General features: G+C 45.4%; 1 protein-coding gene across 2 annotated transcripts in view; it reads left to right on the forward strand.

Moving 5' to 3' along the window:
* Positions 1-22,416, forward strand: part of ror2 (receptor tyrosine kinase-like orphan receptor 2) — a 136,342-nt gene extending 113,926 nt beyond the window's left edge. Inside the window, exons 5-9 of one of the 2 annotated variants that reach the window (XM_041897353.2) lie at positions 12,551-12,672; positions 14,842-15,156; positions 15,582-15,839; positions 16,619-16,824; positions 19,503-22,416. In XM_041897353.2, coding sequence (XP_041753287.1) covers positions 12,551-12,672; positions 14,842-15,156; positions 15,582-15,839; positions 16,619-16,824; positions 19,503-20,972 — 2,371 coding nt within the window. In that variant the 3' untranslated portion in view covers positions 20,973-22,416. The remainder of the gene's footprint in view (positions 1-12,550; positions 12,673-14,841; positions 15,157-15,581; positions 15,840-16,618; positions 16,825-19,502) is intronic. The other variant, XM_041897354.2, reaches the window with a different exon arrangement.
* Positions 22,417-22,722: the final 306 nt, after the last annotated feature.

Consider the following 22,722-nt stretch of genomic DNA (forward strand, 5'->3'; position numbering starts at 1 on the left):
ACGGAAATATCACATTTACATAAGTATTCAGACCCTTTACTCAGTACTTTGTTGAAGCACCTTTGGCAGTGATTACAGCCTCGAGTCTTCTTGGGTATGACGCTACAAGCTTGGCACACCTGTGTTTGGGGAGTTTCTCCCATTCCTCTCTGCAGATCCCTTCAAGCTCTGTCAGGTTGGATGGGGAGCGTTGCTGCGCAACTATTTTTAGGTCTCTCCAGAGATATTTGATCGGGTTCAAGTCCGGGCTCTGGCTGGGCCACTCAAGGACATTCAGAGACTTGTCCCGAAGCCACTCCTGCGTTGTCTTGGCTGTGTGGTTAGGGTCATTGTCCTGTTGGAAGGTGAACCTTCACCCCAGTCTGAGGTCCTGAGCGCTCTGGAGCAGGTTTTTATAAAGGATCTCTCTGTACTTTGCTCCGTTCATCTTTGCTTCAATCCTGACTAGTCTCCCAGTCCCTGCAGCTGAAAAACATCCCCACAGCATGACGCTGCCACCACCATGCTTCACCGTAGGGTTGGTGCCAGGTTTCCTCCAGAAGTGACTCTTGGCATTCAGGCCAAAGAGTTCGATTTTGGTGTCATCAGACCAGAGAATCTTGTTTCTCGTGGTCTGAGAGTCTTTAGATGCCTTTTGGCAAACTCCAAGCGGGCTGTCATGTGCCTTTTACTGAGGAGTGGCTTCTGTCTGGCCACTCTACCATAAAGGTCTGATTGGTGGAGTGCTGCAGAGATAGTTGTCCTTCTGTAAGGTTCTCCCATCTCCACAGAGGAACTCTAGAGCTCTGTCAGAGTGACCATCGGGTTCTTGGTCACCTCCCTGACCAAGGCCCTTCTCCCCCGATTGCTCAGTTTGGCGTGGATTGCTGAGGATTTTTAAATGTTTTATCCATTTTAGAATACGTTTGTAACGTAACAACATGTGGGAAAAATCAAGGGGTCTGAATACTTTCCGAAGGCACTGTGTATATGTGTGTATGTATGTGTGTGTATGTATATATATATATACACTGCTCAAAAAAATTAAGGGAACAATAAAATAACACATCCTAGATCTGAATGAATGAAATAATCTTATTAAATACTTTTTTCTTTACATAGTTGAATGTGCTGACAACAAAATCACACAAAAATGATCAATGGAAATCAAATGTATCAACCCATGGAGGTCTGGATTTGGAGTCACCCTCAAAATTAAAGTGGAAAACCACACTACAGGCTGATCCAACTTTAATGTAATGTCCTTAAAACAAGTCAAAATGAGGCTCAGTAGTGTGTGTGGCCTCCACGTGCCTGTATGACCTCCCTACAGTGCCTGGGCATGCTCCTGATGAGGTGGCGTATGATCTCCTGAGGGATCTCCTCCCAGACCTGGACTAAAGCATCCGACAACTCCTGGACAGTCTGTGGTGCAACGTGGTGTTGGTGGATGGAGCGAGACATGATGTCCCAGATGTGCTCAATTGGATTCAGGTCTGGGGAACGGGCGGGCCAGTCCATAGCATCAATGCCTTCCTCTTGCAGGAACTGCTGACACACTCCAGCCACATGAGGTCTAGCATTGTCTTGCATTAGGAGGAACCCAGGGCCAACCGCACCAGCATATCGTCTCACAAGGGGTCTGAGGATCTCATCTCAGTACCTAATGGCAGTCAGGCTACCTCTGGCGAGCACATGGAGGGCTGTGCGGCCCCCCAAAGAAATGCTACCCCACACCATGACTGACCCACCGCCAAACCGGTCATGCTGGAGGATGTTGCAGGCAGCAGAACGTTCTCCACAGCATCTCCAGACTCTGTCACGTCTGTCACATGCTCAGTGTGAACCTGCTTTCATCTGTGAAGAGCACAGGGTGCCAGTGGCGAATTTGCCAATCTTGGTGTTCTCTGGCAAATGCCAAACATCCTGCACGGTGTTGGGCTGTAAGCACAACCCCCACCTGTGGACGTCGGGCCCTCATACCACCCTCATGGAGTCTGTTTCTGACCGTTTGAGCAGACACATGCACATTTGTGGCCTGCTGGAGGTCATTTTGCAGGGCTCTGGCAGTGCTCCTCCTGCTCCTCCTTGCACAAAGGCGGAGGTAGCAGTCCTGCTGCTGGGTTGTTGCCCTCCTACGGCCTCCTCCACGTCTCCTGATGTACTGGCCTGTCTCCTGGTAGCTCCTCCATGCTCTGGACACTACGCTGACAGACACAGCAAACCTTCTTGCCACAGCTCGCATTGATGTGCCATCCTGGATGAGCTGCACTACCTGAGCCACTTGTGTGGGTTGTAGACTCCGTCTCATGCTACCACTAGAGGGAAAGCACCGCCAGCATTCATAAGTGACCAAAACATCAGCCAGGAAGCATAAGAACTGAGAGGTGGTCTGTGGTCACCACCTGCAAAGCAGTCCTTTATTGGGGGTGTCTTGCTAATTGCCTATAATTTCCACCTGTTGTCTATTCCATTTGCACAACAGCATGTGAAATGTATTGTCAATCAGTGTTGCTTCCTAAGTGGACAGTTTGATTTCACAGAAGTGTGATTGACTTGGAGTTACATTGTGTTGTTTAAGTGTTCCCTTTATTTTTTTGAGCAGTGTATATATGAGTACGTGACTTCACTTGCACCCAAAAACACACTCAAATACAGGCATGTTCACTCTCTACCTCTATCCCACTCTCATAATTTCCACACCATTGTGGGTTTACGCAATTATCAATACATAGTCTACCTGGAATAGTATAAAAGTAATCCTTCTATAAAAATATAACACCTAGGGTGGTTGTCCCACTAGCTATCATAAGTTGAATGCACCAATTTGTAAGGCGCTCTGGATAAGAGCGTCTGCTAAATGACTTAAATGTAAAATGTAGCAGCATGTCATTGAACAGAAGATACATGGAAGCAGAACTCATTTGAGAACTGAGGTTCCTCTTCTCCTGTCCTTTGAAGCTCTCTTGAGGTGAATGAGTTAAAGACAGAGCTGGGAATAAATTCCTTCAATGAGTCAGACGCTAGTGGTTTTTGTCGAGGTTGGTCCAAAAGTGGAAAGAATGCTGATTCATAGTCTCCATATTCTTGACTCTGACTTGATTAGCTTTGGGTCTTGGTGTTGAATCGGTCGTGCTTTAGGTGGTCTCGAACACAACACTGGCTGATTCATAGTCTCTATATTGTGACCAGTTGTTTTTGGAACCTCTCTCAGACCAAGTAGCTTGTATCTTTAGTAGGCTAACAATGAAATTAGCTGTCTGAAGCAGTTTTGTCAAATGCAGGATGCTAACCAGTCGTCATGTGTATTGCTAGCCTAGCTTCATAGCTAGCCTAGCTTTAAGTGACTTCGAAAAGCACTAGGCTTATATGAAACCCATGTGTTATTATTGTTTTTATTAAGGGCAGACATGTTCTAGAATCCACAGTGTTTCTTTCGTCAAGCTTCGGCGTTAGCGTAGCTTAGCACTGGACCTGTCTGTGTGTGTGTCAGACCTGGTATTCTGCTCCGTTCACACCGCCCACCCCTGTCCACACAGACACACACTCTCTACGCAGACCGTGTCTAACTCAACAGAGCGCTTGGCCAATATAAATCACACTCCCACTCACTCTGTTTCCTCAAGACCAGACCAGCTCAATGACCCTGGCACTGCTAGTTGCCCCCCAAAACACACACACACACACAGCAACACACCCAGTTACAAAAAAAAAAAGTACTTGTTCCTTTTGGCCGCTGTGGCGTCCTAATAAAGCCTAACAAAGCGGGTGATGATTGGAAGTTGAAGCCGATAAGCGAGGGGGTTGGGGTGTCTGAAAGGAGTGGTGGACCTCCGTAGGTGCAGTAGTGTTGGGACCCCTGCTTGGGACCGCTTTACGTAGGCTGGGAAACAAAAAGACTCATTCTAATCCTGGACAGGTCCTGTCTAATGTCCCAGAGAGCCTTAAGAAAGCTGTCAGTCACCCTTCAGTTTGGGGTCGTAATTGTTCCTAGTCAAGGTCAAATAAATAGTGCCATGTCTGAGGGGGCATTCTGAAAGCGACGCACACTGAATGTAGCATGTTAACCAAAGTAGGCTACTGAAGGGGGGATGTTTTTGAGGGTACACTGATATGAGACAGGGCTAGGTAGTGACTTGTTGTGGATTGGTTGTTTCAGAAGTGCGAGCTGTTGATGGGGTGTGGTCCATTTTATACACACACACCAATAATGAACCCCCCAACACACACACACACACACACACACACACACACACACACACACCTCTAATGAACCCCCCAACACACACACGCACACACACACCTCTAATGAACCCACAAGTGAGCCACCACTCTTCCATTCAGTGTGTGGTTACCTCAATTGGAGTTAAACTGTAACCCTCGTCACCTAAACTGGAATTCTGACTAAGCAATGATTCAGACAGATCTCTTAACAACACCTTACTTAGCAATAAACAACCAAGATAATTCCCTTTGAAGTAGAACTTGGAGGAAGGCGTAAGAGTAGTGAATCATTCTTCTGTGATCTTGTCTGCGGCCCAAATGTGGCACCCTATACCCTAGTGCACTACATTTGACCAGAGCCCTGGTCTAAAGTAGTGCACTATATAGGGAATAGGGTGCCATTTGGGATGCAGGCAATAAGCTATGTGCAAATAATGTTTTGATCAACTGCAAATTCAGACAGTCATTATTATCACAAAGGGGTCACACAATATAAGGAGTAGCGTTGAAGTTGCACCTAGATGCTGATCTTGGGCCAGTTTAGTATTTTTTCTCCCACTAATGGTTCAGATTTGGGGGAGGGGAGGCGGATCCTAGATCTGTCCCTTCCTGGAGGCTCATGGGCGAAGCAGAGGCTCTCGGGCTAGTACTGATAGTGGGGGGGGCTGTTTCCGTGACGATGGTTCCCTAGCCCAATCAAACGGAGGACTGGTGGTAGATTAGTGCTCTGTCGTAAATACCACACTGGAAGAATGCCTTTGTATCTCTGAGTAGCACCCCCAGTCACGACCCTGTAATGCTAATGGTTACTACACACACACACACTGATTTTACAGAGCGAGGGAGAGATGCTGTGTGTTCAGAGATGGTAAAAGGAGAAAGGAGAGCACCACTCTCTCACCCTTTTGTCGTCATGGGAGACGTAGTGTTGTGTGGGTTAAAATAAACCTCAGTGGCGCAGCGAAGATGGCCCAGGGTTTTCCACTCATAGTTTTTGTATGGAATTACCAAGACCGAGTCTCACATGTGGCACTGAAGATGGTCCTGTCTGTTTTGTCACTGGTGAGATGGAACAGATTTAGTTTTTTCCAACTTTGTGAACAGCAGTTATTAACGGCCTGGCCGCACTTCTATATAAACCAATCTATCCCATTATTTAATTCATTATCGCCACCTTGTGGTGGACTTCATTTATTACTTGCACTGTCCACTGTCCTTTACTGCCACAAAGGCCACTGCATGAACTGTTTTTAATTTAATCCAGAGGCCAAACAAGTGACATTTCTGTAGCTTTCCCCTCTATTAGAAAAACAAACCACACTGCCCGTGCGTAAATACATAATTGCCTCTAGTAACGCCATTAAACCCAATTTTACCCCTGGAGGAACTCATTTACATGGCTTGGTGAATTCAGCCAAAGTAAATGAAACGGTCGTAAACTATCACATTTTACCTCAGAAGGCAATATTCACCTATCCGCTGAGGTAAATGTGATGTTTCTCTGCCACCAAAGGCGAAGTTTTCCATTCGTAGCCTGCAAGGACGCAATAGAGCTCAACCTTGCTGAGGGCCTCAGATCTTTATAGAGCTTCCTAGCAATTAGCATGCTTGTTTGTGGAGGGTTGTAATAGGTCACCTGCTACTTGGCATCGCCCAATCAATGGTGAGAACCCGTGAGTTGTGAGGAAATGTCTCATCAGGCTTCAAAAGAGGTGCCAGCCTCACTCTGTGAGCGTAATTCATGTGTGGCTTGGCTTACCTCAGCGGGCTTCGTGTGGAGATATGGGGCTGTTGTTAGTCAGGTGTGCACAATTTAAAGCTTGTGTTGTTTTTAAGTAAATTTAAGATAAATCAAACTACAGCTAAGTCTTTGCTCTTTATGCCACGGAGTTGAACGGTATACGGGGCACTCTCAAAAGACAGACAATAAACCTACAATTATTTTAGCAGCAACTGTGTGCTTCATATTATGTGTAGTCATTGTTACTCCCAGTCCAACTCCACACACTAGCTCTGTTGACAAGTTGTTTGTTTCAGAGAATCTCACCCTTTCTAAAAGCCTATAGAGTACATTGTTTTAGAATGAATGGAAAACTGGAGACTTTTCTCCCCCCCGCATTCGGTGTGTTTACAACTAACTACATTGTTGTTGAGCCATCTGAAGAGTGTGAGACTAACTGGCCAATAGGAGCCCGTCTCTGATCCAATACACAGATTGACTATTACTACTGATGCTTTTAGAATATCTGGCTGCCAATGTAAAACGTAACCTTTTAACCTAGTGATATAGAATTGAGTAGATTATTGCAATAGAGGTGAATAGGAATAGGATGTATAACTTTAATGGTTCACTTACAGTGGAAAATATGTATTTTACCTTGAAACAGAAACCAAATGTCTCACCTAGCCAAAAGTACTTTCTTAAGAATTTGTCAGTTTGAGAAAGCGTTCTTAGCCAGGTTTGCGATTTCTGGTGAAGGGGTCTGGTTTGTGTTTGTCAGGTTGCAATTTGCAAAATGGTTGTGTGTGTGCATGCGTGTGTGCGCGTCCGTCCGTGTGTGTGTGTGGGTGTGCGGTTTGTGTTTCTACACACACGTGTGTGTGTGTGTGTGTGTGTGTGTGTGTGTGTGTGTGTGTGTACATAGCTTAATGCTGATCAGGGAGAATGTTGCCTTTATACAGGTTCTCTGTGTTCTGTGGCCCTCTGGCCTGACCTGGTTGCTTTCCCCTCTCTCCCCTCTCTTCGACTCACACAAACCCTCCTCTGTCTCTCCCTCGCCCCTTCGCCCCACTCCACACACCTTCAGGCTGGCTCCCCCCTGTGAAATGCCCAAACAAACGGCATTTCTGAGCGTTGGGTTTCAGCAAAGGGAATTTCATATTTGGAGCTTGCATGTTATGTGCTTGTTATGTTACCCACTTCTCTCAGTGTGGAGTGGAGCAGGTTTGGAATGGTGTGTTTTGTAGTGTGGAGATGATGCTGTTTTTTTTGCTGTGATATGCAGAACAAAGAGTTTATTTGGAGCTTGCATGTTATGATACCAATACCTCTCTCTCTCTCTCTCTCTCTCTCTGTTTGGAGAGTTCAGCAGGCTTGGAGAAAAGATGATACAGGTTTTGGTATTGTCAAGTTTTCTTTGCAGGACAAACTGCAAAGCCAAGTAATCAAGCCGGTGTCTTTGCAGATAATCAACAATGTTTTTATTTATTTGGGGGGGTTGGAGTTGGAAAAGTATCCTTCGTAGCAAAACAGCCCAACGGATCGTGCCGATTAAATTTGTTTCTTGAGTATCTCCCCCTTTTGTGCAATCACATCGAAAACCATCCGGCAACTCGTCTTGGCTGCTTTGGAGTTATTTTACTGTCCACAACCTTCTCGCATAAATATAGGTTAGGTTCCAGACTCTCTATATACTTTGTGCAGTCACAAAGATAATAGGTGGTTGAGGCCGAGAAGGAAGCCATAGCTTTATAAGTAGATGCTCGCGTAGATCAAAAGCTGTTTGAAATTGCTCGCACCACATGCAGGCGTTTTTTTTATAAATACAATTCCAGTGTTTTTCAGTCCAGCTGATGTGAATGAGGGCTAAATGAAGTGAATTATTATTATTTTATTTTTTTGGTGCATAATTATCCGATCCAGTTTCCACACACATCACACAATTGTACACTACACGCATGTCGTTTTAATACTTTTTTTTGTGTGGAATGTGTGCTAATAATGCTTGAGCTGCATTTGTAAAAAACAGGGAGGCAAATCAATGCCATAGGTCTATAAACAGTGTCAATGCCAGAGTAGCCTTAGGGAGTTCTTCCTGTCAGTTTTGACGCCTTTGTCCATGACCCTGTAGCTCTGAACTATAGTGACCTCTCCTCTCTCTCGTTCTGAAACTCATCTGACCCTCGGTACCCACAAGCATTTTAACATACTCCAGCTTCTGTAGCTGCGTTTTGGCTGTGTCCAGTTGGAAACGTTTTCCGTCCTCCCTTTTATTTTTTTATTCACGCAAGTATTTTATTTTTTTACCTTCACCACGCATTTGTCGGCCAAAAAGAAGTAAGAAAGTAGGATGTCGAACCTACAGTAATTCTTGTTAAAGTTCAGTCTTCAAACGTGAGTTTTGGGGCAAAAATCCCCCGCAGTTGATCCAAGCTGGAGTTAAATTGTAACCATATGGGATATTGAAGCTGGAAGGACTGCGGGGCTTAAAGCATTGACAGCTCTCCTGGCAACGTGCCTCTCTGGAGGACATTGAAGCAAACGAGAAGTGAATGGTGGAAACATTCCTGTTCTAGAGGTGCCACACTCTGCACCATATCCATTCACACACCCCATTTGTTTGAATAGAGAGAAAGCACAAATCGCACAAATCACACAAACACACTGAAAAGAGGATCCATATATCCAAGCTGTTGTAAACTTAACCCATGAATTGGAGAAAATATGTCATAACACTATTACTCCTGACCTTTAAACTTTTACAGCATCATTGTGCTCTCAACGCGGTCTGGTTCTAGTAACTCCTTTTGTGTTTACAGTAGGGCTGAACAAAGTCTGGACAAAGTCCCCAGGGGCATGGCCGTTTTCAAAGTAGCCTTTGTTGGCCCGCCACATGCAATTATGTCCCCAGTTTATCTGCCACATCTACTCCTGCATTTCCCCTCTTCCGTTGAGGAATAACTACAAAGGTTCTCCTTTTTTTTAGGAATCAAGCAAGTTTCCTTTCTCTGAGGCGTATTGACCGCTGGCTGCTTTTTTGCTTTATGTTTTGACGTTTTGGAAATTGGCTCTCAACCTCTCAAAACCACGACAACTTCACGTGTACCTGCAGCTTTTTTGTGAGCAATTGAAGCCAAGCACGGATGACGACAGTACAATATTATTGGTCATAGGGGAAAAGATTCAGTCAGAGGTGTCGACGATAACCGTCGTGAAGGGGATTATAGATAATCTGAGGAAGACAACACGCTGAGGTACACAATACACACAAAGCACGAGCACTCTCTGATTTGTGTTCCCTGAGATAATCTAGATTGATTTACGACGGCAGGTCTTGTCTGCTACTGATTACAGGGCAAGCCCAAACACAGGCTTGACCCCAGATCTCCCTAGGCTAGATCTCGCCAGTCTCTCTAATCTATATCTAGGGGTCAGTAGCATGCTAGCTGTTCCTGTAGACTTCCAGTCATTGCGCTAATGCTAGTTAGCAATGGTGCCAGAAACTACCTTCAACTTTCTGCAAACTGCATGCAGAGAAATCTGACTCAGGGTGAGTAAAAAGAATGGCTTAAGTGCCAAAATCCCTTTAAATCGGAGTTGGATGAAGTTGCCCCTAGACAGTGATCTGAGATCAGTTTATGTCCTGTATGGATTGGGGTTATGATTTGTCTTTAGGATTAAACTGGTCCTAGATCTGTGCCTAGGGAAAGGTGTGCCTCTTAGCTGGGAAGTGTGCATGTTCCCCTACTATGAATCTGATATTCAAGATCTGTGTGTGGTTATTGTAAATTTTTAACAACTGGCCTTGGACCAGTGTTCTAGTTAATCTTGCTTAAGCTCAGGACTGGGGTTTGGGGGAACTGATCTTAATTCAGTTGTTAAGGGCAGCGAGCAGTAACCGCAGCCTTGAGCTAGCTCTCCAGACAGTTTGTGTTGGTACGGGTTAAGAGATCAGTATCAGGTTCTCCGGATTGCTTGCTTGGGTTTGGAAAAGAGGATGTCCTCACTTCTTCTTTGACTACTGCACCAAGATCCTTTCGGGAAAGCAAACGCATTGTACTCAAAGGGAAGGTAGGCACACTGTGTATTAACAAGACCTTTACTAAAGGAAGGAAGGTAGGACTACTGTGTATCAACAAGACCTTTACTAAAGGAAGGTAGGCATACTGTGTATCCTACAAGAGTCTTACGAACAGGGAATTTTATCCCAAGATTCCCAACCCACAGTATTGTAGTTGAAATCCTTAACCTCAACACTGGCCCACGTCTTTTGCTTGGATCCCACTTTTCTTTCATCTGGGAAAAGGGCAGATCACGGGACACTCTAGAATGCTGAAGTCTCTCTTGGCGAGTCTCTTGGCGAGTCGACGTACGTTATTGTGGCTTTGCTTCCCAGCTTTCTTTTTCCCCTTCCCACCTCATGCTGCTTCCAAATGGGCTGGCTCTGGATGAAGTTTCCTCTAGGTACAGATCTAGGATCAGCTTCCCCTCCCCTAATCCTGACCTTAACCATTAGTGGGGGAAGATGCAAAACTGACCCTAGATCAGCGTCTAGAGGCAACATCACCCTATACCTATGGGCTGCCTGTCAGCTGAGAGGTCTGCGAGCGGCAGCTGAGTTGTAGGATTGGGAGCTTGGCGATATTCCATGCTCTTCCCGTGTCACTCCCCACTCTCTGTTGTGAGGAAGTATGATTCAAGCTCACCCAAAGCAGTGTTTTCTACAAGTACATAGAGTAGCCAGCCAAATAGAAAAGGTAGCCAGCCAGGCACACCCTTGGGCCAAAGGAGCTCTCTTTTGGTGGCCTCTGGTACATTCTAATGCCTTGATTCCATTTGACATTCACAGCGAATTTATTGAATACTTTATTGTGTTTACCTCCCGGATTGGAAAAAGTGTGTTGTGGTATTGTGTAGAAAGACATGACTTTACCATTTAAATTACTGAAAATGTATGAATTCAGTGTGTTAGTTATTTTGGATATTATCTAGGTCTAGGCCTATATGATCTGGACTATTTTCTAAGAGAACATTCAACCTGTTCTTTGTTTTTTTAAAAACATTTAACCCGTCTTCTCTTGAGATTTAAGTATTATTTACAGTTTAACACTGATGTTTGTTCTTTAAATTATGTATTTGATTAAAACAGTAAAAATGAAGTAAATAGCCCACATTATCTAGAAAAAGGTTTTGTTTTTTCAGGTTTCAGTTTTTTTCCAATTGTTTTCAGGATTTCACTCTCAAAATCAAACTTTTTAAATATAAAAACAACACAATTGGATGTTGTAAGTCCACAGCAATGCTTAAACCACATCAGGAGACCACTTTTGAGGTCTGAGAAAAGTATTGAGAAATTTAGATCTTTGGGTGTGGCTATCCTTTAATTCAAGTGTGCACCTAGCAAAAGGCTGTTGTTTAGTGGTGTTTTTTTTAGTGCACACGTGATGATAGAGTTTTGCAAAACAAATACCCACTGGATTGATGAAAATAATCATGATATCATTCTGCCAGGTAAGAATAGGTTACTTTGTAGTTAACATTTAATTGAGATAGGTTTTTTTGGGGAAAGCCTTTCCATCTACCAGCAGACATTTATCATTAGCATTATCGCTAACTGCCACACAAAGTGGTAGACCGCACACACATAGACAGCACTCATGCATCAGTCACATTTATACAAAGTTTATATAAAGACAGTGAAGCAAATACTATTGGCCTGCTTATTTAAAGGCTGTTTTAGGCCCTTTTATTGCAATAGCCTCTGTGATTATGAACTCCAATTTAGATGTAGTACTACGTCGGTTTTCAACACTCGCAAGTCACAATGCTACTTGTTGCTACATTTATGTAGCCTCTCTCTAATCTTTCTCTGCAGACTACCAACTGCAAGGTGCTAATCGGTTAATTGCGTTGAGTTTCTATAAGTCATATTCCTACCTTCAGACTGTATAATGAGTTTACACGCTCAGTTCAATGTGTTTTCATATACCGGCTACTCAAAAGAGACACTGCACAGAAAGACACACACACACCAACCTCTCAGGGATACAGAAAATGATCCCACCCATTCTAGATAATGTGCAAACCTAAGGTAAGTCTCACATTTCGGTAACATACAGGTTTTGTCACTGAACCCACTGCTTGTTTGTGTTTTTGGATTAAGGTCTGTAGTTGACCCTGGCAGCTCCCTGACTGATCTAGAACCAGAATTAAGCCCAGTGCAAACACAAAATGGTTCTCAGAGAAAAGTGAAGTTTCAAAACAAGGCAAGATTACATTAGACATTTCCCCTTCGGTTTAGCTCACAGGCTACCTGTACATCAGCGTACACAGGAGAGGCTGTTATGTGATACGGTAGCATGTTAGTGTTAGCATGTAGCCTAGCCGAGAGATCTGGCTGAACATGCTCTCTGTGTCCTGTCACGGTTTCAACACACGGTGTGTGTGTGTGTGTGTGTCTGTTTGAGTACCTAAGTAAGTGTGTGTGTCTCTCTCTCTCTGCCCCGTCTATACAACGGCAGGGGAAACACTGAGTGAAAATGTATGCACTCACTAACTGTAAGTCGCTCTGGAAAAGAGTGTCCGCTAAATGACTAAAATGTAAATGGTCTGTCTGTGTTCCTACAGGACGCATGAGAAGGGCTTCTGCCAGCCATACCGGGGCATCGCCTGTGCCCGCTTCATCGGCAACCGCAGCATCTACGTGGAGTCTCTGCAGATGCAGGGAGAGAGCGAGAACCGCATCACAGGTGAGACCACACCCCCCCGACCAGCGTTATGCTCTGGGGTGAAGTTCCCCCTAGGTACAGATCTAGGATCAGCTTCCCCTCCCCAAATGTTAACCTTAACTATTGGTGGAGGAAACTTCAAAACTGACCCAAGAGCAGCGCCATCTAGGGGCAAATTCAGTACACTGTGTTTTGTCTCCATTACTACCAGAGATACAATGTTGTGTTGTCTTATTTTGATTTAAAGCATAGTGCATTGATCAACAATACCCTGACGACGTCCATAGTGTTGCTCAGATCCATTCCAAGGCTGGTCAATTATTAGACAATAATACATGCATTTATTGGCCATAATGTAGATGTTCCACATCCAGTTCAACACCTAGAATTGGAAAACTGGACACTGGAATTGGAATAAAAATGCAATGATCCCAAGTCATGAAGAAAATATTTTGTCTGCTTTATGTCTGCTTTGTTGGTTTAGTAGTGATGCGCCTTGCATTTATCTCTCAGTCATCATTCGCCAAATTGCTGCCCACTTATATTATACTGTTCTGACCCACTGTACAGCGCTTCTTTTATTTTCACTGTGACTCATATGTCCTGGGTAGGGTTGCAAAATTCTGTGAACCTTCAATAAATTCCCTGTTTTTTCCTGAATTCCGGTTGAGGGTTCCCGGTATCAGAAGGGAATAATAAGGAAATCTGGTTTCCTCCAACCAGGATTTCGGTAATACCAGGGAATTTGTTGAAAGTTCCCGGAATTTTGCAACCCTAGACCTGGGGTTGCCCATGAGAAGTTATGTCCCGGGGCGGCCCGTGGGGAGGCATGTCCCGGGGCTGCCCGTGGGGAGGCATGTCCCGGGGCTGCCCGTGGGGAGGCGTGTCCCGGGGCTGCCCGTGGGGAGGCGTGTCCCGGGGCTGCCCGTGGGGAGGTATGCCAAAATACAGTCACAAGCTCTGCTGGAGTAAAACACTGTCTGTTTCTCTCGCTTATTCACACACACACACAAAAATGCACGCACATAAACATGCCTTCGCACAGGCATGATGTGTGTTTTGAACGTTTCCATGTTTTCCAAGTGGTCGTTTTGTAGGATACATAAGGAAAGGATTATTTTTGTATAGATCTGGAGGCTATTAAAGTATGTATGGCAACCAAATCTGATTGGTGAAAATTGCCCTGGCAGATCGCGGTACATCAGATCTGTAAAATTGGGGGTTCTGGAGGTTTTAAACCTTTGGAATGCACGGGTCTCTACACAAAACAGATGCCAAGTACAGTTACCTAACTTGAGTTTAAGATACCATAAGGACACAGAAAATACGACTAAGAAGTATAATCTTATCGCTAAGCCCCTCAAATGAAATAAATTCGAAGCAATAACTCTGTCGGAGAAGATATTGCCCCATGATTCCTCCATCCTAAACTCAGGCTGCATCCCAAATAGCACCCTATTCCCTATATAGTGCACTACTTTTGACCATAGGGCTCTGGTCAAAAGTAGTGCACTACATGAGGAACAGGGTGCCATTTCGGACGTACCCCCATATTCTGTTTGGCATGCGTTCTCTCGGGAAATTAGGGTATTTTATTTCATTACTTTCACTCCTCTATGTAATAATATCTATAGTGAGGACATGGTGTCCCTACCTCAAGTAGAGACTAACCCCCAGAACAGAAAAGGCTTATGGGAAGAATTTCCCATTCACTTTGCTTACTTTGCATTGATTGCATACAAAAGTTGATATAAAGACAGTAGTGCTGCAGAATGGACCCCAGGATGAGTAACTGCTGCTTCAGCAACAGCTAATGGAGATCCTAATACAATGCTAAATACTAGAATCAGAATATACTCTTAGAATGGCATCATCTCTACATTTGACCAAACTCATCACCATCATATATTCTTGTGAATTCAAGGTGTTGTTTGACCAGGGCCCATAATTATTCAAATGTCTCAGAGTAAGAGTGCTTATCTAGGATCAGTTTTGCCTTTTAGGTCGCAATGAATAAGATTTACATGGACAGGGAGACCTGATCCTGGATCAGCACTCCTAGTCTGAGACGCTTAATGAACAGGAGCCCCGGAACACTCGGGGGTCCATTAGAGGTCTGAACCTTTTAATGAGGTCACTAGGTGTTGCACTAAAGTCGCTACAAGATAATAACTCTCGACCCCCCCGCAGCCGCCTTCACCATGATCGGCACGTCCACGCAACTCTCGGACCAGTGCTCCAAGTTCGCCATCCCCTCCTTCTGCCACTACGTGTTCCCGCTGTGCGATGAGGGGTCGCGCGGCCCGCGGCGCCGCCAGCTGTGCCGGGACGAGTGCGAGGCGCTGGAGAACGAGCTGTGCCACACAGAGTACACCATCGCCCGCTCCAACCCGCTCATCCTCATGCAGCTGGAGCTGCCCAGCTGCCACCTGCTGCCCCACCCGGGCTCGCCCGACGCTGCCAGCTGCATGAGGATCGGGGTGCCCCTGGACAAGCTGGGCACATGTAAGTGGACAATAGACCTAGACGCACAGACATGAACACACAAGACAGGGACATGTAGGTGGACACCTGAACACAAACATGCAGGCAGAAGTGGACAGACAGACGGACAGACAGACAGACGGACAGACGGACGGACGGACACAGGCTGTAGCCTATATTTTGTATTATGCATATTTTTGGATGACATTTCATTACATCATCAGGTCAAGGAACTATGGTTGTATGCGTTGTGTATCTAGGGGGCCCTCTTGTGGCATTTCTGGAGATTGGTATTTTGGCACATTTATGCAGGGGGAACTACATTTGAAGAAACTTTCAACTTTCTTCTTGTTATCTTCCTTATTTCATTTCCTGGCAGTTATAATTCAAACATTGTAAAAACATAGTTGAAGTCACCCAAAACTAACTTTCAATCTTCGTGAAAGATTCGCCAACAGATCACAGCTGCTACAACGGCAGCGGAGCCAACTACAAGGGCACGGTGAGCGTCTCTGAGTCGGGCTACCCCTGCCAGCCATGGAGTGCCCAGTACCCACACAGCCACCACCTGTCACCCGTGGAGTACCCTGAGCTGCGAGGAGGCCACAACTTCTGCCGTAACCCCGGGGGCCAGATGGAGGGTCCCTGGTGTTTCACCCTGGACCAGCAGGTCAGAGTGGACCTGTGCGACGTCCGCCCCTGCAGTGAGTACTGAAGCCCAGAGTTATTTTATGGCTGGCCGCTGATTTGCATGGAAATTACATCCTGGGCTACAGCACTACAAAAGACTCATTTACTAAACTTAGTAAGAGCTGAGCATGTCTTTTTAGCATTTTGTCACCGATTTGGCACATCCCCCCCCCCCTTCACATAAAAGGTGTGAGATCTGAGAGTCACAGTCTGGTGGAAAATGTGTAACAAAAGGGAATGTGTTTGTTTGTGTTGCCAGTGGTACCATATGTGCATAATGATACCGTTTAATTTTACTACATGCCATTCCATTCCTCTTACAAGAGTACACTTGGACTTTTTCTACATTGGATTATATGTACACACATTATAGGCCAGTTTCCCGGACCCAGATAAAGCCTTTAATGGACTAAAATGTAGACCCAATGGAGAAAATGTTATTCAGTCCAGGAATAGGCTCAATCTGAATCGGGAAAACCAGCATTAAATCAATAAAAACACTAAAGTAGATAACTCATCAAGGCCCAGTTAAAGGTAGAGTCAGCGATACACGAAGTAAACCGCAATATCGGGTCAATTACCAAACAACTAAGTGCGAGGGTAAACTTCTCAGCTGTTTTGGTCCCATAGCTACCACATAGCAGTGTGAAATGCACCTGTGCACGTGTGTGAGAGCAAAGTCTTGCAACGTGCTCATCTAAATATGTGCGGTGCTGCTCGCGGCGACGTTATACTGCTGAGTCTCAGTTTAAGGCTGACTAACAACATACCCTGTTTGACCTTTGACCTCCAGCACCGCCAGAGAACCTGAAGAAGGAGATCCTGTACATCCTGATCCCCAGCATCGCCATCCCGCTGGTCATCGCCTGCCTTTTCTTCCTTGTCTGCATGTGCCGCAACAAGCAGAAGGAGCCCACTGACACGCCCCCTCGCCGTCAGCTTACTGCCTCGCCCAGCCAGGACATGGAGCTGCCACTGCTCAATCAGCACAAGCACCAGGTGGGCTAGCTACCGTCATATGGGCTAAATACTGTAATGTATGCTAGCTAGTGTCATATGGGCTAGCTACCGTCATATGGGCTAAATACTGTAATGTATGCTAGCTAGTGTCATATGGGCTAGCTAGTGTCATATGGGCTAGCTAGTGTCATATGGGCTAAATACTGTAATGTATGCTAACTAGTGTCATATGGGCTAGCTAGTGTCATATGGGCTAGTTACCGTCATATGGGTTAAATACTGTAATGTATGCTAGCTAGTGTCATATGGGCTAGCTAGTGTCATATGGGCTAAATACTGTAATGTATGCTAACTAGTGTCATATGGGCTAGCTAGTGTCATATGGGCTAGCTACCGTCATATGGGTTAAATACTGAAATGTATGCTAGCTAGTGTCATATGGGCTAGCTAGTGTCATATGGGCTAGCTTGTGTCATATGGGCTAGCTTGTGTCATATGGGTTAACTACTGTAATATGGGCTAACTACAGTCATATGGGTTAACTACTGTAATATGGGCTAACTACAGTCATATGGGGTAACTAGTGTCATATGGGCTAACTGCTGTCATGGGCTAACTGCTGTCATATGGGCTAACTGCTGTCATATGGGCTAACTGCTGTCATATGGGGGTAACTAGTGTAATATGGAGGTAACTGCTGTCATATGGGGTAACTAGTGTCATATGGGGGTTAACTAGTGTCATATGGGGGTTAACTAGGGGGTTAACTAGTGTCATATGGGGGTTAACTAGTGTAATATGGGGTTAACTAGGGGGTTAACTAGTGTCATATGGGGTTAACTAGTGTCATATGGGGGTTAACTAGTGTCATATGGGGTTAACTAGTGTCATATGGGGTTAACTAGTGTCATATGGGGGTTAACTAGGGGGTTAACTAGTGTCATATGGGGTTAACTAGGGGGTTAACTAGTGTCATATGGGCTAGCTGCTGTCATACATTGCCTTGCAAAAGTATTCATCTCCCTTGGCGTTTTGTCCTATTTTGTTGCATTACAACCTGTCATTTAAATTGATTTTTATTTGGATTTCATGTAATGGACATACACAAAATAGTCAAAATTGGTGAAGTGAAATGAAAAAAATAACTTGTTTCAAAAATTAAAAAAATTAAAAATACGGAAAAGTGGTGCGTGCATATGTATTCACCCCCTTTGCTATGAAGCCCCTAAATAAGATCTGGTGCAACCAATTACCTTCAGAAGTCACATAATTAGTTAAGTAAAGTCCACCTGTGTGCAATCTAAGTGTCACATGATCTGTCACATGATCTCAGTATATATACACCTGTTCTGAAAGGCCCCAGAGTCTGCAACACCACTAAGCAAGGGGCATCACCAAGCAAGCGGCACCATGAAGACCAAGGAGCTCTCCAAACAGGTCAGGGACAAAGTTGTGGAGAAGTACAGATCAGGGTTGGGTTATAAAAATATATATCCGAAACTTTAAACATCCCACAGAGCACCATTACACCACAACAAAGCTGCCAAGAGAGGGCCGCCCACCAAAACTCACAGACCAGGCAAGGAGGGCATTAATCAGAGAGGCAACAAAGAGACCAAAGATAACCCTGAAGGAGCTGCAAAGATCCACAGCGGAGATTGGAGTATCTGTCCATAGGACCACTTTAAGCTGTACACTCCACAGAGCTGGGCTTTATGGAAGAGTGGCCAGAAAAAAAAGCCATTGCTTAAAGAAAAAAATAAGCAAATACGTTTGGTGTTCGCCAAAAGGCATGTGGGAGACTCCCCAAACATATGGAAGAAGGTACTCTGGTCAGATGAGACAAAAATTGAGCTTTTTGGCCATCAAGGAAAATGCTATGTCTGGCGCAAACCCAACAACTCTCATCACCCCGAGAACACCATCCCTACAGTGAAGCATGGTGGTGGCAGCATCACGCTGTGGGTATGTTTTTCATCGGCAGGGACTGGGAAACTGGTCAGAATTGAAGGAATGATGGATGATGCTAAATACAGGGATATTCTTGAGGGAAACCTGTTTCAGTCTTCCAGAGATTTGAGACTGACACAGAGGTTCACTATCCAGCAGGACAATGACCCTAAGCATACTGCTAAAGCAACACTTGAGTGGTTTAAGGGGAAACATTTAAATGTCTTGGGATGGCCTAGTCAAAGCCCAGACCTCAATCCAATTGATAATCTGTGGTATGACTTAAAGATTGCTGTACACCAGCGGAACCCATCCAACTTGAAGGAGCTGGAGCAGTTTTGCCTTGAAGAATGGGCAAAAATCCCAGTGGCTAGATGTGCCAAGCTTATAGAGACATACTCCAAGAGACTTGCAGCTGTAATTGCTGCAAAAAGTGACTCTACAAAGTATTGACTTTGGGGAGGTGAATAGTTATGCACGCTCAAATTTTCAGTTTTTTAATCTTATTTCTTGTTTGTTTCACAAGGAAAAATATTTAGCATCTTCAAAGTGGTAGGCATGTGTAAATCAAATGATACAAACCCCCCCAAAATCTATTTCAATTCCAGGTTGTAAGGCAACAAAATAGGACAAATGCCAAGGGTGGTGAATACTTTCGCAAGCCACTGTATTGGCTAGCTACTGTCATATGTGGTAATGAAACATCAGCATGAATCATTGTCTGTTTTATTAACTCTGATTCTCTCTGTTTTCTCCTTGTGACCCAGGCGAAGCTGCGGGAGATCAACCTCTCGGCGGTGCGCTTCATGGAGGAGCTGGGTGAGGACCGCTTCGGCAAGGTCTACAAGGGCCACCTGTACGGCACGGCACCCGGCGAGCAGACCCAGGTGGTGGCCATCAAGACGGTCAAGGACAAGGATGAGGGCACCCTCCGTGAGGAGTTCCGCCACGAGGCCATGCTGCGCTCGCGCCTCCAGCACCCCAACATCGTGTGCCTGCTGGGCGTGGTGACCAAGGAGCAGCCCATCAGCATGATCTTCAGCTACTCTGGCCTGGGCGACCTGCACGAGTTTCTGGTCATGCGCTCGCCGCACTCGGACGTGGGCAGCTCAGACGACGACAAGACGGTGAAGTCCACGCTGGAGCAGGCCGACTTCCTGCACGTGGTGACACAGGTGGCCGCCGGCATGGAGTATCTTTCCAGCCACCACGTGGTACACAAGGACCTGGCCGCCCGCAACATCTTAGTCTGCGACAAGCTCAACGTCAAGATCCTGGACCTGGGCCTCTTCCGGGAGGTCTACTCAGCCGACTATTACAAGCTGATGGGCGCCAGCCCCTTCCCCATCCGCTGGATGTCCCCGGAGGCCATCATGTACGGCAAGTTTTCTACCGACTCGGACATCTGGTCCTACGGTGTGGTGCTGTGGGAGATCTTCAGTTACGGTCTGCAGCCCTACTGCGGCTACTCCAACCAGGATGTCATCGAGATGGTGCGCAACCGTCAGGTGCTGGCCTGTCCCGACGACTGCCCCGCCTGGATCTACACGCTCATGCTAGAGTGCTGGAGCGAGTTCCCGGCACGCCGCCCACGCTTTAAGGACGTCCACACGCGCCTGCGCACCTGGGAGAGCCTGTCCAACTACAACAGTTCGGCTCAGACCTCCGGCACCAGCAACACCACCCAGACCAGCTCCCTGAGCACCAGCCCCATCAGCAACATCAGCATGAGTGCAACCAACGCCGCGCGCTACGCCAGCCCCAAGAAGAACTCGCCCTTCCCCCAGCCCCAGTTCATGCCCATGAAGGGCCAGATGCACCGGCCCATGCTGCAGCAGCACCCGCAGCAGCTCTACATCCCGGTCAACGGCTACCAGCCCATGCCGGCGTACCCATACCTGCAGAACTTCTACCCCATGCAGATGTCAATGCACCAGATGGCGCACCAGCAGATGGCGCACCACCCGCCGCAGATGGTGGCCAAGGCGGGATCGCACCACAGTGGCAGCGGCTCCACCTCCACGGGCTACGTCACCACGGCGCCCTCCAACACCTCAGGTACGGAGCGGGCAGCCTTGCTCAGCGATAGCCCCAAGGCAAACATGGAGGACATGGCGGACGGTGCGTCCCAGAACGGGCTGGGGCATGGGGAGGACACGACAGTCCCCGAAACGGAATTACTGGGTGACAATGACCTGCCACAGACTGACGACATGGAGATTCACTCTGAGGCATAGGGGGACCGAAAGTCTGGAGGACTGGGGAACAAACTAGAGCTGAAACGCTCTGTGAACTTAGTTTGTTTGAGTTCAATTGAGCGTCATGAATAAGTGAAGGGAACGCATTGGAAAAACAGTGACTGAATGTTATTTATGGGTTGTTTAGCTGTCACGGGTGCATCCGAATGCTATCAGTGTCTCAGGTTCTTCCCTGCAGGACCCCTTTAGCGAAGTGTCATGAAACTAACCCTGAACCCTGAAAGCCGCTCGACAGAAAACGTCAATGAAGAGAACCGTTTTCACCATTTGGGCTGTGGGTGCGACCGGCATGGACAGTGTTTTCACTTAGTTGCAAAGCCATTCAGAAGAATGTACATTCTTACTGTTTCTGTGCAACATGAAGTCTTTTCTTTTCGACAAGGATTCCTGAAGTTGCCTTGTGTTAATGTTTCAAACTTTTAAATTGTATAGTAGTAGGCCTACTCCAGACACGATTTTATACTGTGGTTTTACGTGAGATAGGAGTGTGTCAATTTGGCAGAATGTATGATGAATGGACAGAAAATTAATTGGAGCTTACAGGGCAATTCCACCACTTTTCAACCTCATTTTCATTGTCTTCATATGTAAGAATGGCACATTTTTTACATTTTGTAGAAATAAATAGGAGGTTAAAAAGTTCTACCTGATGACATCATCAAAAGTTAAAACATTTTTAAAAAAAAAGAAGTGATTTTTTTAGAAACTCATTGCCGATTTTGAAAATCACTGTCTTACTTTTAATTAAAAAATCTTACTTTTAATCCTACAATGTGATGTCACAGAGAAGCATTTTTTAGGACCTTATCTCTTTAACCGCAGATCATAGAGAAGCACTGTTTTCACATACAGTATGTAGACACCGGTATGGTGCTGGAGATAATGAATATGAGGTTGAAACGTAGCGTATGAGGTTGGAATTGCCTTTTTACACCTTCCTTAGAAACAGTATTTGGATAAAACTTTATCAAATAGTTTGTATACTCAGTAGATTGAAATTGCTCACTGTCACTGAACATGGATGTGTCACTACTCAACATACATCTTCATGTGATAAGACAAGAAAGAACTGTACATGATAAGTATATTAGCGTGGGAATTGTTGATGTTTAGCCTTATTCCGTATGACTGCCTTATGCTCATATTCTCCTTTGTATGGACTTGTATGTTAGACATTGCTCAACTTCAACTTTGATACCCTGTTTTACAGATTTGTAATTTATGTAATTATAATTTTTTTAACACAATTTTTGTTTTATCATGCCTTGTTGGCAAAGAGTGTTTAGTCTGAGGTTAATACTTAAATGTCATTGCAACCAGATATTTGCTTTTTTTCCCCAAAGGTGTAATAACAAATGTAAACCATATATTGTATACATCCAGCCACATGGAGTGCCCAATAAAGTGATACATTATAAAGACATCAGCCTTGTTCCTCTCTTTATTAAAGCCCACCGCAGTACAATAAGTACCCCTACATGGGGCGGCAGGTAGCTTAGTGGGTAAGAGTGTTGTGCCAGTAACCGAAAGGTCGCTGGTTCTAATCCCCTAGCCGACTAGGTGAAAAATCTGTCGATGTGCCCTTGAGCAAGGCACTTAACCCTAATTGCTCCTGTAAGTCGCTCTGGATAAGAGCGTCTGCTAAAATGACTAAAAAAATGTAAAAAATGTTTAGTTACATAGTAATCTTAGTTAACCAGAACTAAAATATTGTGTCATTTGGTCAGAT

Source organism: Coregonus clupeaformis, chromosome 15, assembly GCF_020615455.1.
Source record: "Coregonus clupeaformis isolate EN_2021a chromosome 15, ASM2061545v1, whole genome shotgun sequence".
Classification (NCBI taxonomy): domain Eukaryota; kingdom Metazoa; phylum Chordata; class Actinopteri; order Salmoniformes; family Salmonidae; genus Coregonus; species Coregonus clupeaformis.